At 39.4% G+C, this 14,967-nt stretch overlaps 1 protein-coding gene across 1 annotated transcript; it reads right to left on the bottom strand.

Moving 5' to 3' along the window:
* Positions 1-4,306: 4,306 nt before the first annotated feature.
* RCVRN (recoverin) lies at positions 4,307-13,091 on the bottom strand. Its single transcript, XM_039335032.1, has 3 exons — positions 12,573-13,091; positions 6,583-6,694; positions 4,307-4,539 (listed from the first exon to the last, which is right to left on the bottom strand). Exons 1-3 carry the CDS (start codon positions 12,951-12,953, stop codon positions 4,448-4,450), a joined length of 585 nt encoding a protein of 194 aa, XP_039190966.1. The 5' UTR covers positions 12,954-13,091; the 3' UTR covers positions 4,307-4,447.
* Positions 13,092-14,967: the final 1,876 nt, after the last annotated feature.

Raw genomic sequence — 14,967 nt, 5'->3', positions numbered from 1 at the left:
GGAAGCCATTTTGGGGGTTGCAACCATGGGGAAGAAATCTTCTCCATGGAAGCATCTGACAGATACTTCACTTGTGTTCTGAGTTTTTCTCCAAGGGACATAGGCAAAAATGTGAAAATAAATAAGGTAGGGAGGATCTGAAACTACTTGCTGACAGATTTTTAGGTGAACTTTAGGTCAAAGACCATGATTGCTTGCTCCCATTCTAATGTTCTCCCCTTCAATCTTAGCTCTTTGCTTTTAGACCCTTTCTCTGCACTACCAAAACTAAGGCCCTAAATCCTTGAGTTCAGGAACTGGATTTTTTTCCCCACCTCTCCCACTAACAAAATATCTTTTAATTCTCCCCCCACCTTTAACAAATCTGGAACTTGAGGTTTGCTGAAATTGTTGGCAATTCTCTCCCCATTCCTTTTTTTAAAAAAATTAAAAATATTTAAAATTTATCTCCTGCTTTCTCAGGCCCTCAAGGCCATGTACTAGTGATGCTCAAAACTAAACTTTTTGCACGGCCCTACAAATGTACATACTTACTATTATCTAACAAAGATGGGCAGCTGGCCTCTTTGGAACCTGTGGATTTTAGCTCCCAGAATTCCTGAGCATGGCTGACTCAGGAATTCTGGGAGTTGAAGTCCACTGGTCATAAAGGGGGCATAGTTGCCCACCCCTGATCTACTAACCCTGCAAAGTAGGCTAGGCCTACCTAGCATAATGAGTTTCACGACTGGGTGGCAGTTGAGGATACTCCTCTCCGGTCTTAATTCAAGATTTTTAATTGCCGTTTTCCATAGGCTTAATTCAATTTCAGTGGGAGGTGTTTTGAGCCTGGCACGTGCCCCTAGAAGTTATTTGCGTATCTTTGAAGCCACAAAGGAAGAAATAAATTGAAATGAGTTCTGGGTAGATTTTAATCTTGTTTGTAGAAGTGTATTCCATTTTTAGTCTTTCCACCAGGTGGCGCTTATGGTCTAAGGAATGAAGAAGTTTTATTATATTATTTGTCATTTTTAAGAGATGACTTTGATCATTTTTGAGCATATGCAAGATGGAGGAAGAAGCTGGTAGGAACGCTGGTCAGGTGTAATTTCAGAATGGAAAGGATTAGCTGTGCTTTTTCTCTCAACCTTGTTCTAACTGACCACAACAAGCTCCTTAGATCCATGTTTACTACACAGGCAGATTAGTGCGGATCAATTCTTAACTTGCTTATGTTTAAAACTCATTGGAGGAAGATGGGACAAGCTTGTTTATAAAATCCCTGCCTTACCTACAGAATCTTCCTTGTGTGAGGTCAACATAAAGCTTTAAAAGTGCCCAAATTAGGTTAGCAAATGGCATAAACTCAGTGCCTTTAATAGCTTCAAGGGCAAAGGGACAAGGAAAATAAAAGGGATTGACTCCATACTTGTTGAAAGTTTTACTTCATTCTAGTTCCTTTAACTGGAAGAAACTTAAAAAAAACCCTGCCCAGATCTGGAATTCATAACCACAAGAAGGCAACCATGAGCTATGCTGGTTTGTTTACTCGAGTCAGAAGCATCACAATTAAAATAAGGAATACTATGTGATGTAAAATTTAAAATATTAAGCTGGTGAAAATAAGGCAAAATATCCTTAACTTCTTTAGATCTGGAAAAAAGCTTTGCCTGGTAAATTTTGGTGGCTTCTGATGCTGCTGTGGCAACTCAGACTCGAGTGTGTGTGTATGAGCCAGTGGGACCTGGGGTAGTAATATTCTTGAGGGATCAAGGATATTCAAGTGTGACTGAACGACATTTAAAGCAAAGAGAGGCGGAAGTCCTGTAGGTTTTTGTAGATGAAGAATGGAAACTATAATTCATTTGCCTTGATTTGGACTCACTCTGTAGCCCAGTTTAAAGCAGAAATGCTCCCAAGCTGGGTGAGCCCCCCCAATTAAAATGGGTTTTATGTTCTGAGGAAACATCTAGATGCCTGCAGTTAGAACTGAAAGAAGTTGCATTAAGGTCCTTCCATGTTGGCCCATCCAATCTGTTTGTAATCAATACAAGCCCCCTGACTACCCTCCATAAGAGGTGCCAGATCCTGACAGATTTTATTCCCTTGATGCTGTTCTTGGACAATGTGGGAAGAAGGGTGGTGGTGGAAATAGTGTCTTAATACCAGGACAGCTAAGCAGAGTTGTCTCAATCATGGGCTAGGGATGAGGGGAAGACAATGTCCTTGGGACACAGCAGAAAAAAAGGTACTACTGGGTTATGTTTATGCCATGATGAGATTTAAAATGGAGAAAGGCTCTAAATCAGGGGTATCCAATCCTGGTGACTTTATGACCTGTGAACTTCAACTCCCAGAAGTCCCCAGCCAGCCATGCTGGCTGGGGAATTCAAGGAGTTGACGTCAACATGTCTTAAAGTTGCCAAGGTTGGTTACCACTGCTTCAAATCATTTTTTTCCTTAATTGGCTGTTTTCCACATGTTTGGTACTAGGAATGCTGTGTCCTCAGCCAGCCCTTCCACAGAGGATGGGATGTGGTATACGATAACGAGAGGGCACTCAGTTGAGGTAAGGTGTCCTAAGAAGCCCATCATACAATTTTATTGAGGAGCTTATGGGGTGATTCTATAATAAAATAAGTTGCATTGTTCCCTAGAAGTGAGCTTGGTGCAGCACTGTTAAATATTCTGTGATACGCAGCCCACTGTTGAGATACCTTGCAGCTACCAAACATCCACTGTCAGTTGATTTGTGACTATTCTCCTTGGTGAATATTCCTTTCAGCTCAGCAGCCTTTATTGAAAAACAGACATCGATTTTGAATGTGTCCTATTTTATTACATTAAACCCCTGCACCCAGCCCTGAAAAGTAATCCATTTCTTAAATAAACAAGAAATAACGCTAATGTGAGAGATGAAGGGAAGAAGCAGAAATGCATAAATATCCCCAGGATGATGGGGATATCCAGGCCACCTGTTTTGCTAAATAAAGCTGGAGGGAAAATTGTCAATGCACGTTTTAAATGCACCATTGGGAAGGAAGAAGAAAAAGCAGGGACGGTTTCCTGTGCTGATAAATCCTTCACACACGCAGAACTATCGATCAAAAGAAATATATCAGGAATTAGTAGAAGGTGAATCCCATTGGTCTGAATGCTACTTACTTCTGAGTAAACATGTTTTGCAATGTATCTGTCAGCATCTTTTAAGGTGGGACCGGCAGCATTTAAGGGTGGATCTGGTTTTGCAGGTAGTTCCTGACTTAACAAACACAATTGGGGCCAGAATTTCCATTGCTAAGTAAAATGATTGTTAAGGTAAGTCATGCTTGATTTTATGATTTTTTTTGCTACAGTTGTTAAGTGAGTCATTGCAATTAATCACACAGTCGTTCAGTGAATCTGGCTTCCCTCACTGACTTTGCAGCTGGGAAGGTCCCAAATGGTGATCACATGATCTCAGGACACTGCAGCTGTCATAAATACATGTCGGTTGCCAAGGGCCCAGATTTTGATCACGTGATCCTGGGGATGCTGTGATGGTTGTAAGTGCAAGGACCTGTTATAAGTTGAGATTCTACCTCTATATGATTATTTTAACTGATATTCTTTCCCTGTAAAAGATTTTAGAAATAATTGACAAGATACTACGAATCCTCCAATATGATGTGCCTTTACGCTCCTAGGTTTGCTGTTTGAAAAACAGCAGCCAAGGATTTCATTGGTAAGTGTGAGCTCTGAAATCATGAGAAATGAAGAATGGGGCACCAGTATGTAGCAAGTTAACACCTGGGAGCAGTAGCTTATGAATGCTATTTACAGAAGGGAAGTGTTCCACTTGCTGTATTTGGATTTTAAAATAGGTTATCAGATAGTGGACTAATAGAAGAGAATATTTGTAGCTCACAGTTGAACTGTGGGATCTTTGGTGCTCTCTGAGATTGATGGTTTTCTTGCAGATATTTCATTACCAAACTAGGTAACATCATCAGTGATAGAAAGGAATGGGGTTTGCAAATCCCGCTCCCTTCTACTACTGATGATGTTACCTAGTTGGTAACGAAATGTTTGCAAGAAAACCTCAGAAAGCACCAAAGACACACAGACGCTGGGCTTTTCAGGTGGTTTTTGGAATGAAGAGATCTTAATCCCACAGTTTATCATATTGCTATTTTCTTTCTTTCTTTCTTTCTTTCTACAAATAATACAACTCAGGATCACAAAAACTGCTTTCCATTGTTCATTGAAGAATTCTAGAAAACCACAAGATTAAATATGGGTTGACTGCTATGGCTAACAGAACAAGTAATGGGACTTGGAGAAAAAAAAAAGAACACTGTTTTGGAGTTGTATTTTGTCTTTCATATGATACACAAAACAGACACATACTGAATTCCCCCTGCCTGTTCATCACATGCTGCCTTTTCACATCTCTTGTTTTTTTGCTTCCTGTCCAACTTGGGAGCCCCTATTTATTTTCCTTGGGGATATACTGGATGAGGTGCATTATTTTTTCATTCTTCATCACTCCGTCAATAAACTCCTTTTCAGCAATTTTATCTGTAAAAACAAAACCAATGTGTACAATTAAATGAATATTTAGGTAGCATGAAAAATAAAGAAGGGAGCAGGGTAGAGGACTAGAGGTGAAGACGCTCGCTTCCCATTTGGAAGGTTGAGAGTTCGATCCTAGGTAGTGGCAGATGTTTCTTCTCTCACCAAGAGAAAAAATTTGCTGTGAACTCTGCGTTGGTGTCAGGAAGGGCATCTGGCCAGTAAATGCTCAGCTCTACCCAGTCACCCTGATCTGACCCTGAATTAAAGGGACTACAGGGTCATAAAAAAGAAAAAAAAATCCAAAATATAAGGAAGGAATCAATGAGGGCTAATTGGTAACAAGTAGAAGTTAAGAGATACATAATATAAATTATTTAAATGTTTTTAGGCCTAGACCATTTCCTATTTTTTAAAATAGATTCTGGATATTAAATCGGTACAGAACAAGAGATAGCTAAATGTGCAACAGACAAGTTGAAGAGTTTTGACAACATCACTTGGAATGGATGTTACAGACATTCCTGTATTAATTGTGAACATTTGGAGATTATGAAACTATAGTAGAGCTACCATATCTGGGGGTGCAAATTTTTAGGCAGTTACTCGCATGGTAGCAAAACATCTCTGTGCTGCTCTCTCTGCCGCTATCTACTGGCCTTTCAGATTCCTACAGCCTAGATATGGTAGTCCTGATGATGGTTGCTGTCTTCTGAGAAAGTCTATGTAATCTTGGGAAATGGTATAAAAATAGGTAAGCTTTCAGGGTGGAGAACTCTACCCCCTTTTTCCATTCTATATTATGCAAATATTTAATGCAACTCAGAAGCAGGCCAAATCTTTCAAGAAATATTTATAGGACTAGCTTCAAAATGGTAAATATTTTTGGAAAGAATCCGTAAATATGGATTCAATTCAGATTAATTTGACTAAAATTATGCTAATTGGGTTTAAACCTTAGATCTAATTATAATGTGATTTCTTTGAGGTGGAGTAGTGAGTTGCATGAAACCACCTCTTCTAATTTGTTAACTATACTTTATTTATTAAATTTATGTGTTTAACCAGTCAACTCTGGTTTAACCATGGTTAAGAAGCCAAGTGGTTGTATATAATATGAAACTAATTCTTGACCATTCCTAATTTCGAGATGGGCTAGAATAGGCTTTTATTGTATAACCCTTGAAAAATTATGACAAGGTGAGTGAGTTGCAATCTGCCCTTTCTGATTTTGCAAGACAGAGAAGAATAATATCTTACTTTATGTATAGCTAAAACATTGTAGGGTGACATAGCAGATAAGATTATTATCCTCAAAGCATGGCAAGATTCTTAGCCTGGTGTGCCTTTGCCAAAATAGGATCCAAGCTGGAAAGATAGATTAATATCTCTTTATTTATAGATAAGTGAAAAAGAGGTCTTCCACTGATATAAGGTGAGAGACCCCTTAAAGAGGGGGGAATCACTGTATCTACAATTCAAACATTGAGTTTGGGATGTGTTCTTCAATTGGCCAAAATCATTTTGAGTCATCAAACATCTAGAAAGCATGCTCAATAACTTTATATGCAACGGTTCATATCCCATAATACTCTTAGCATGATCTTGTTAATGCTTAATTGCACATTCAGGAGGTGTGTTTGCCACATTATAATGAATTCAGATTGTTTAACCTCCTGCACAGACTTTGCTTTTGGCTAGCCTGAACCGGTTCTGATCAGAATCCACAATCCACATGGGAAATTTGCTTGCTACTAGAAACAATCAGAGGCACTGCTTGTTACTGAAAACAGATATTCAAAGAGGCCATCTTCTCATAATCCCATGAAAAGTGCTGGATTATGAGAAGAAGACACGGGTTCTAGTCTACCCTCAACCACTTAGTGGCTTTGGGCTGTCCCTCTGTAGAGACAAAATAGTAAAAATTCTTCCTCCAAAGTAGGCTTTTATAGAACAGGTATACATTGTTTTATATGTAGGTCAGTATATGTAAAGTTCTATAACTAGTAACAATAAGTGGTAGGGTTGGGCGATGAAAGGCAAATTTACCAGCATCTCCCTTGTTAAAATATGCCCACAGCTTGTTAGCCCGTTTCTGCGGGGTGTTTTCATCTTCAGGCAGGGCTTTCTGTTCTTCTGGAGGAATCATCTTAAATATTGCCTGGCAAGATAAACAAAAATAAAATTTATAGTCATTCTTTCTATACAGCTAAGCTTCTTGATATTTTAAATCTTTGCACAGAATACCTGGAGCCACTGATTCTCAGTAATGAATGTCCTACCTGCCAGAGTTGTAGAAGAGCCAGGAGCCCTGCCCTCAGCATCTAATCTTCAGCTCCTGGTCCTCCATGGGCTCATATTCTCTAAACATCTATGGAGCCCATGGATAAGGTTTCTGAATGTACTCAGAATGGTAGGCTTACAAATACTTGCCTTATTTAGGAACTGTAAAGCTTGGGGAGTCATCTAAATTTAAAAGGACAGGTAAATAGGAGAGGAAGGGAAGGTAAAGGTAATGTGGAAAAAGGAGGAGAGACTATAGAAAAATAACGGTTGAACAGTTTGCAAACAGAGAAAAGGTGTAAGAGAGAGGATTTTTAAAATTACATTTATTCCCCTGTGTTCTTGTTTGCAGCCCAGACATAGCAAACTCAGGGAAGGAGGTGCTGGCTTTGTACCCCTGTGTCCTCAGTTTTGCATGTAGGAGTAAGAATTTCCCGGCTCCTGCAATGAGAATTTTTTCTTGCACATTTAGCATAATTACAGCACCTGATTATTTAAAAGCTGATGTCTTTTGAGTCAGGTGTATCTTCTGATGACTTTGTTGGCATGACTTGTGGTTTCCAGTGGAAGTGGTTTGCCATTGCCTTATTCTGGTATGTTGAGTTCCCAGAATGGTTTTTCGAGTTCTTGGTTGGTCACCCACTCAAAAAAATATCTAAAGGACTCAAAGATAAACTAGTTTACAGCTAAGTTACAGAATCTGTGACTATGGAATTATTGGCCTAGGGTTCAAGGTAATACAGTCAACATCTGAAGATCTTTAGGTTCCTTGCCTTTCAGTTTAACTCTACTATATCTAATAGTGTTATTTAGTAGTGAAACCAGCTCCCTATGAGCCGAGTGATAGGAATTCTAGTAAATGTACCATATCTGGGCTGAAAAAATCCAGATGTTCACTTGATGGCAAATAGTTCAGATATGATATCCTTGAAGTTGAGGAGCATCAATGCATCATGGATACTTAGTTGTGCATTTTGACTTGTGGTGGTATCTTTTATATGTGTGGGACTGGAACTCTCACAATTCCCAGCCAGCAAAACTGCCAGTTCTACAATTACATTATGGGTATAAGTCTTGCGAATTATTTCTGTGCTGAAGAACATGAAATATGGATCCTGTGTCCTGGAATGATGGTCTGGTACATTTGGAAGACAAGCGTGACATCTTCCAAACTGAATCTTAATGTTGAAAGAGGCTGATCAGTTAAGGCTGGTTCACTGAAATATTTCTCTTGCAGCCAGTTACAAATATCTGATTCTTATATGATGAGGTAGTCATGATAGGCAGTTGTGCTTCTTAAAGTGAACATTCATCATTGTTCATCCTGGTAGAAGGTAGAATTCTAAAATATCTGAAGCCCCCCCCCAATCTGTGATGCCCCTGATTTTTCTGCTGTTCATCCATAAGACAAGGTCAGTCAAAAGATGGAGTGTATTTGTTTAAGATCTTGGGTTTATTGCCTTTGTCTGACTGGAAGGGCTAGGGGATGCTTACCATGGGGTCCCTCTTATGGCTGACATCATAAAAACCTAGATGTTAATGGTTCATCTTGTGAGCTTTAATTGTGAGTCTTTCATGGCTAATCATCCTCCAAGAACGTTGGAACCAGAATTCCTGAAATGTCCATCTGACCACGCCAGTTCTGGGGAATTCTCAATTGTCCTATAAGCAAAAACAAGAGCTCAATAACATCCGATTACGAATTGGCTGCCCATCCGAGGTCACCTGAGTTCTTATCCAATCTTCTTTCAGTTTATCCCAGATTGAGCTTGTAAGCCCTTCTCTGACGGAGACTTAAAGATTCCCTGCATTCAATCTCCCTACAAAATAGTGCATCTTTTTAGAATTTCCATCTGCCGTTGCCAGCATAAAATCTGCTGGGCTGCTTACATATTTGCTCTTGTGTTTGTAAAGACTATTGAATCTAATCCTGTGCTTTTGATGAAGCAGTCTTACTGTACAAAAGATAAATAGGTTTTATCTTTTGTACGATAGATAAATAGGTTTTTCCACGTTTGCCCACAAGCACCCCCATAGTTCTTTCTCTCACTCTCTCTCATTTGTTCTGATAGAGTTGCTAAATTTAAAACTTTATATTTGTCCTCCTTTTTATGCTTTGAATTACAGCTTGACACCTACAAATTAAGCAGATCAAGTTGTTTTCTTCACACATTTCTATGCCGTTAAGCCTTTTATTTCTGCTTATTAAATGCCTGCTGATAAAGGTGCAGGAGCAGAAACAATTAAGTCACAACTCAGCTCACCATTTGTAGAGAGTAAGGAAAATGACCTTGAGGGAATTGATAGAATTGCGCCAGCTCTGTTGACAAGGGGCAAAACAGCTTTTAAATTCACAACAAACAGATAATATTTTGAAGAGGTTCAGCCGGACACTCCTTAATTCACTGAATAATAAGTAGTAGTAGTTGTTGTTAGTTGCGAAATTGTGTCCGACCCATCATGACCCCATGGACAACGTTCCTCCAGGCCTTCCTGTCCTCTACCATCTTCTGAAGTCCATTTAAGCTCATGCCTACTGCTTCAGTGACTCCATCCAGCCACCTCATTCTCTGTCGTCCCCTTCTATTGTCTTCAATAAAACCTAATCAGAATTATAAGATTCTCTTATTGTAGCCACTCTCAATAAAAGTCATTTTAGTCTTCTTGTGGACTTGATTTCATGATTTGGTCTACTTGTAAGGGATGATATCAATCTTCCTCCAAAAACAGCCCTGTGAGGTGGGTTGGTCTGAGAAGAAAGCAGTTGGGCCAAAGACACCTATCTGGTTTCTTTGCTTAATAAGAGTTGCTAGTTTCTAGTTAAGCACCTTAATCATGGCCCCATGCAAGTTTAATGCAGTGTTTCCCAACCTTGGAACTTTAAACATGTGGACTTCAACTCCCAGGATTTTCCAGCCTGGCTCTTTGAATTTCCTCATAGCTTGAAGTGTTCTAAATATATACACAGAACCGATATGTAGTGTGCCATAAACCTTTAAGACTTATAAACTTATTTGGGATAAACTAGAGCCTCTGTATAGAATTTATTTCTTTTAGCATCAAGGAGGCAAAACTAGTTAAGAGTGGTTATTTGCTTTGATTTTATTTTCATTCTTCAAAGCCAACTTCCTAGTACTTATAACTTTTTAGAAGACTAATTAAAGATGTGTTAACAATTTCCACTGGTAGGTGACACCAATCAGTTCCTAATGAGATCCAAAATTCGTAAATCCTGCCTATGAAAAAGATGCCTAATTGATAAAAACTAGTTTTGTTGTGGTTTCATAATGTGAATTTTGGCTTTAGAAAATTGGGAATTTTTGAAGTGCAATATACACATGCACACCCCCTGCATATTAATAAACTAATGTACGGCATGAGGCTGATGTAATATGTCACATCAAAATTAAATAAAACTTGGATTCAACCAAGCAGGTGATAAATGTATAGAGTGTTAGAGATTGACTACTGTACATCTGTGAAATAGAGCAATACAGGCCTATCTTAAAAGTAGTATAGGTAACAGGGCCTGCCCATCATGGCCCTAAGTTTTGATGGTCATAAAACGGATTAGCCACATCACTGGCCTGATTTTATGACCTTTTTTGCTGGCAATCGTTAAGCAAACACCATGATCATTAAGTGAATGCCACACTCATTAAACAAACCAAAGGTTTGCTGTGGACAGCTTTTGCTCAAAATGGAAGTAAATGCCAGTTTGTGGCTAAATATTCATAAAACATGGTCACATGATGGCTGGATCTACACACAGCTGTAAATTGTATTTATAATTTTATTATTGTAAACTGCCTAGAGTAGCCCACGGAGAAAAGGAGGCAAATAAATGTAATAAATAAATGCAAGTAAGTTGCCAAACACCCAAAGTGTGGACATGTGATTGTGGAGAAGGAGGTTCAGTTGTCGGAACTGTGGAACTGGGTCATAAATACCCCCAGGGAGGAGTGGTGGGATTCAAATATATGAACAACCGGTTCTTTGTATGGATGCCACTTCCGGAAGTCCATTCTGGGTCTGGGCAACAAAAAATTAGCTACTGCTTCTGTCAGACTGGTGCGAACCAGCTGAATCCCACTACTGCCAGGGAGGTTCGTTGTAACTTCAAACTGTCACTGACCAGCCATAAGTCATAACTACCTATATAGCATAAGAGAATATTTTGTTCTCAGTTGTGATTTTCAGGCATTCTGAAGACTCCGAAGCAGAAAATACTGGACAGAGGTGCCTCCAAATTTCAGAGCTTGTGGTTTATTATTGCTGTCCCAAACCTTTCATTCCAGATTTCCTGTACATTGTATGGTTAATACCCTTTCCAACCACTCATTTCTACACAGCTATCTCTATCCAGCTATTTGTCTAGCTTAGTTTCAACAAAAAGCCAACTTGGGCTTGATATTTATTTTATTTATTGCACTTATACACCACCAGATGCAACAAAACCATGACATCTGATGGTTTATATTATAAAAATATAATTAAAACATTTCTAAAAAACATAAGGCAATAAATGCATTTGTGACTAAGAGCTAGGACTTGCATTTTCACTAAATAATTTTTGCAAGAAGTTACTGATTCAACATATGTGTTTGGATTGAAAAAAAAAGGGAAAGGAAAGCTAATTTCAAAACCACCATCTCCCAGACAGTCTGCTTTGTCCCATTAAGAAGAGATGGGGAACGATGCCCCCCTTTATGACTTGTGGACCAACTTCCAGAATTCCTGGGTCTGCTTCTGTTCCCTTTGTTTCTCCCCTCTATTAAAAATAATAGTAAAAATAATTAGGTCTTTGCCTGGATCTGAAAAACCAACATGGTCTACGTATTTTTCATGCCTTTATCTTCTTAAGATCAGAGGAATGGACTCCTGGTTGAAATAACAAAATTGAAAGCACTTCACAAATGCTGTACAGAGAGAATCCGAGCCTTAGGTTCACCTAATCCAATATTAATCTGATTGCTTTGTTCTTCTGTGATTTGTGGTGCACAATTGGGAGGGAGCTCTAGAAGCTGGAAAAGTAGAATTAAAATGACTCTTTTTCCTTTAAAAAAATAAACCTTTTCTCTCAGAAAGGAGTGGGTAGAAGATGGTTGACACCCAAGAGAGAAAATTATGAGGGGATTTAGGACTATTTCTATTGTAAGAATTGTGCTCATCCTATTAAATAAGCACAATCAGTTTCACTGCATATGGGAAGGGTTAATCCATATAGGAGGCAAATATTAGCGTACACAATCCATTAATTGACCATCATCTAGAAGTGGATTGAGAAAGCCACACAACCATTAATTATTATTCCCTCTCGATGATTACAACTGTTTTTGGCAAGTGACCCAGCCTCTTGTAAGAATGGCAGGTTGTATGGCTTAAGCTGGTCCAGGCAGGATGAGACCTGAGACCAGTTAAGTTGAACAGGACCACATACTTGAATGGCAAGAACTGGATTTTACAAGTTTCCATCTACTAAAGCAGGCTTATTCTAAAGGATGTAATTCAAGGGACGTTGATGCAAGTTTCAGAGGGACCAGACAGTAACAAGAAGGAACTTTTCCCACAAACTTTTCTCACCAAAACCATTATGAACATCCACAGTTAGTTATCACTGTATTATTGTGCAAGAAGACATTTTAATCACAGATTAGGCAATGTCCAGCCCTTAAGAGTTGTCCTGAAATCCTCCCAACTCCATGTCCCTTCCACACAGCACCACCTCCACTTCCCTGAATATTCTCAGCACTCACTGCAATGATCTCGAGAACTTCATTCTTGCTGATTTCTCCACTGCGGTCTACATCGAAAAGCGAGAAAGCCCATTCCAGCTTAAGGTCAGTCTTGCCCGTTGAGGTCAGATGCAATGCGATGATGTACTCCCGGAAATCAAGAGTCCCATCATCATTGGTGTCAAAGCTTCGGAAGACATGCCGAGCGTAGACCTTGGGGTCAGAGTTGGGGAAGAAATTGGCGTAGATCTTTTCAAAGTCAGCTTTACCGATGCGCCCGTCGGGGCATTGTTTTTTGAAGGTTTCGTACCATTTGACCAGCTCATCCTCTGAGTACGTTGTGTTCATTTTCAGATCCTCAAGGATCTCCTTGGAGATCATCCCACTCTTATTATTTCCCATTGTTTGGTTGGATGCTCACCTTCCTAACAACACTTCACCAAATGCTGCTAGAATTAGCCTGTTTTCTCTTATCTCCACTGAGCTAGTGGAAGGACAGGTGACCAGAATACCTTCTTATATAGACTGCTTAGGATGGGCCTTTGAACCTGCTCCATGCCTCCCCTAATGGTCATGAATGCACAAACCCGGATATCACACATATAAAGGGCGAGACTATTTTGGTTGTGCTGATCACAGTTTCTCCAAGCTCTTTAACACAAAGGGAATCAGCTTTAGACATCACTGGCCCATCCACCCTCTGCCCCCTCAATCCCTCTAGCCTTTTAAAAACAACAACAACAACAACAAAAAACAGCCAGCTCTATTTCAGATGGTGTCAGTACCAAGATACATAAGGGTGCTGGAAAAAACAAAACTATGAATGGGGAAAGGTGGACAGACAGATGGACAGGCAATTTTTATCACTGATGTGTTGGTCATCGAAAAGCTACTGAAGTATGTTTCAAATAGTTCTTTAGGATTTATTTCTAATAAGGAGAAGGAAGGAAGGAAGGTAGGAAGGTAGGAAGGAATTATACATCATGTTAAATTGTCTCCTGTCATCCTGCTTGACCCACATGGAAAAAAATATCAGCATCCAAGTGTCTTAATTAAGATATATTCCCTTTCTACATTTTCAAATTAAGTAATAGTTTTTTATCTAGAAAAATAGACATTGTTTTCAGGAAAGCAATGTTGTAAACTTAAAAATAACCGAACAAAGGTATTTCAGCAGACATGATCTCAGTTACTGTATAAATGGCTAATCAAGGAATAAAAGAAAGCTTTATTGGGTTTTTTTTAATGAATGTGTACCACATGTAATATAACTATATACATGAACAGGGAGTCCTTGACTTATGGCTACAATTGGAACCATAATTTCCATTGATAAACAAGGTGGTTATTAAGCGTATTACTGCAGTTATTAAGTTAATCATGCAGTCATTATGCAAATCTGACTTTCCCAATTGGCTTTGTTTGTCAGAAGCTGGCTGGGAAGGTCACAAATGGCAATCACATGATCCCTAGAGGCTGCCTCCATTGTAAATACATACTGGTTGCCAAGTACCTGAATTTTGATCTTGTGACCGTGGGGAATGCTATGATGGTCATAAGTGCGAGGACCATTCATAAACCACTTTTTTCAGTGCCATTGTAACTTCAGATGGTCACTAAATGAATGGTTGCAAGTTAAGAATTACCTGTAGTACCCTATCCTGACAATCTTGTCATTAGTGCCTTTCCTACCCCTTATTTGTATTTACGAAGTACTCAAGGCAGCAAATATATCCAACATATCTTCCTCCTCCTATTTTCCCCAGAACAACAACCCTATGAGGTAGGTTCGGCTGAGAGAGTGACTGACCCAAAGTCACCCAGCCATCTTTGATGGCTAAGGTGGGACTTGAACTCACATTCGCAAGCTTTCTAATCTGGTGCCTTAATCGCTTCGCAAGGATAGGCAACCTTGGCTCTTTTATGACTTGTGGACTCCCAGAATTCCTGAGCCAGCATGGCTCAGCTTAGAAACCTCTCCCTTTCCCCTCAGCATGGCTGGGTCAGGAATTCTGGAAGTTGAAGTCCACGAGTCATAAAAGAGCCACGGTTGCCTACCCCTGCACTGCACCAAACTGGCTCTCATAATAATATTTTTCTTCATGAGTACAAGGTCTTAGACAGAGAGGCCTCTTGGTAAAATCCTTTCTGTGACATAAGCTCACATAGCCTTCCAAGAGCATTTAGGAATGTTTCTGTTCCTTTGTGAAGTTGGTTTCCTGAACTGTGGTTTAGACAGGTGTGTCTATTATGCATCAGCTTCAGAATTTTGGCCTGTTGATCATCATAATTGTGGTTTCAAATGGGGGTCACAAGTCAAGAGTATCCATGATGGTGGGGGGGAAACCAAAATAGTTAAAATGGCAACTGACGATGTGGTCAAGGCCTTACCTCTTTTTGCATATATTGCAATAAA

Source organism: Crotalus tigris, unplaced genomic scaffold, assembly GCF_016545835.1.
Source record: "Crotalus tigris isolate CLP2741 ecotype Arizona unplaced genomic scaffold, ASM1654583v1 scf7180000017639.5415321, whole genome shotgun sequence".
In the NCBI taxonomy this organism is placed as follows: Eukaryota; Metazoa; Chordata; class Lepidosauria; order Squamata; family Viperidae; genus Crotalus; species Crotalus tigris.
The sequence above is the reverse complement of the archived record's forward strand: the minus strand, read 5'-3'. Positions and strand labels throughout refer to the sequence as shown.

Excerpts from the sequence above, each read along its gene's own strand:
- RCVRN (XM_039335032.1), bottom strand. The coding sequence starts at position 12,953 with ATGGGAAATAATAAGAGTGGGATGATCTCCAAGGAGATCCTTGAGGAT. Across the intron at positions 6,695-12,572 it reads AAGTTCTCGAGATCATTGCA|GCAATATTTAAGATGATTCC; the intron begins GTGAGTGCTGAG and ends TTATCTTGCCAG. Across the intron at positions 4,540-6,582 it reads TTTTAACAAGGGAGATGCTG|ATAAAATTGCTGAAAAGGAG; the intron begins GTAAATTTGCCT and ends TTGTTTTTACAG.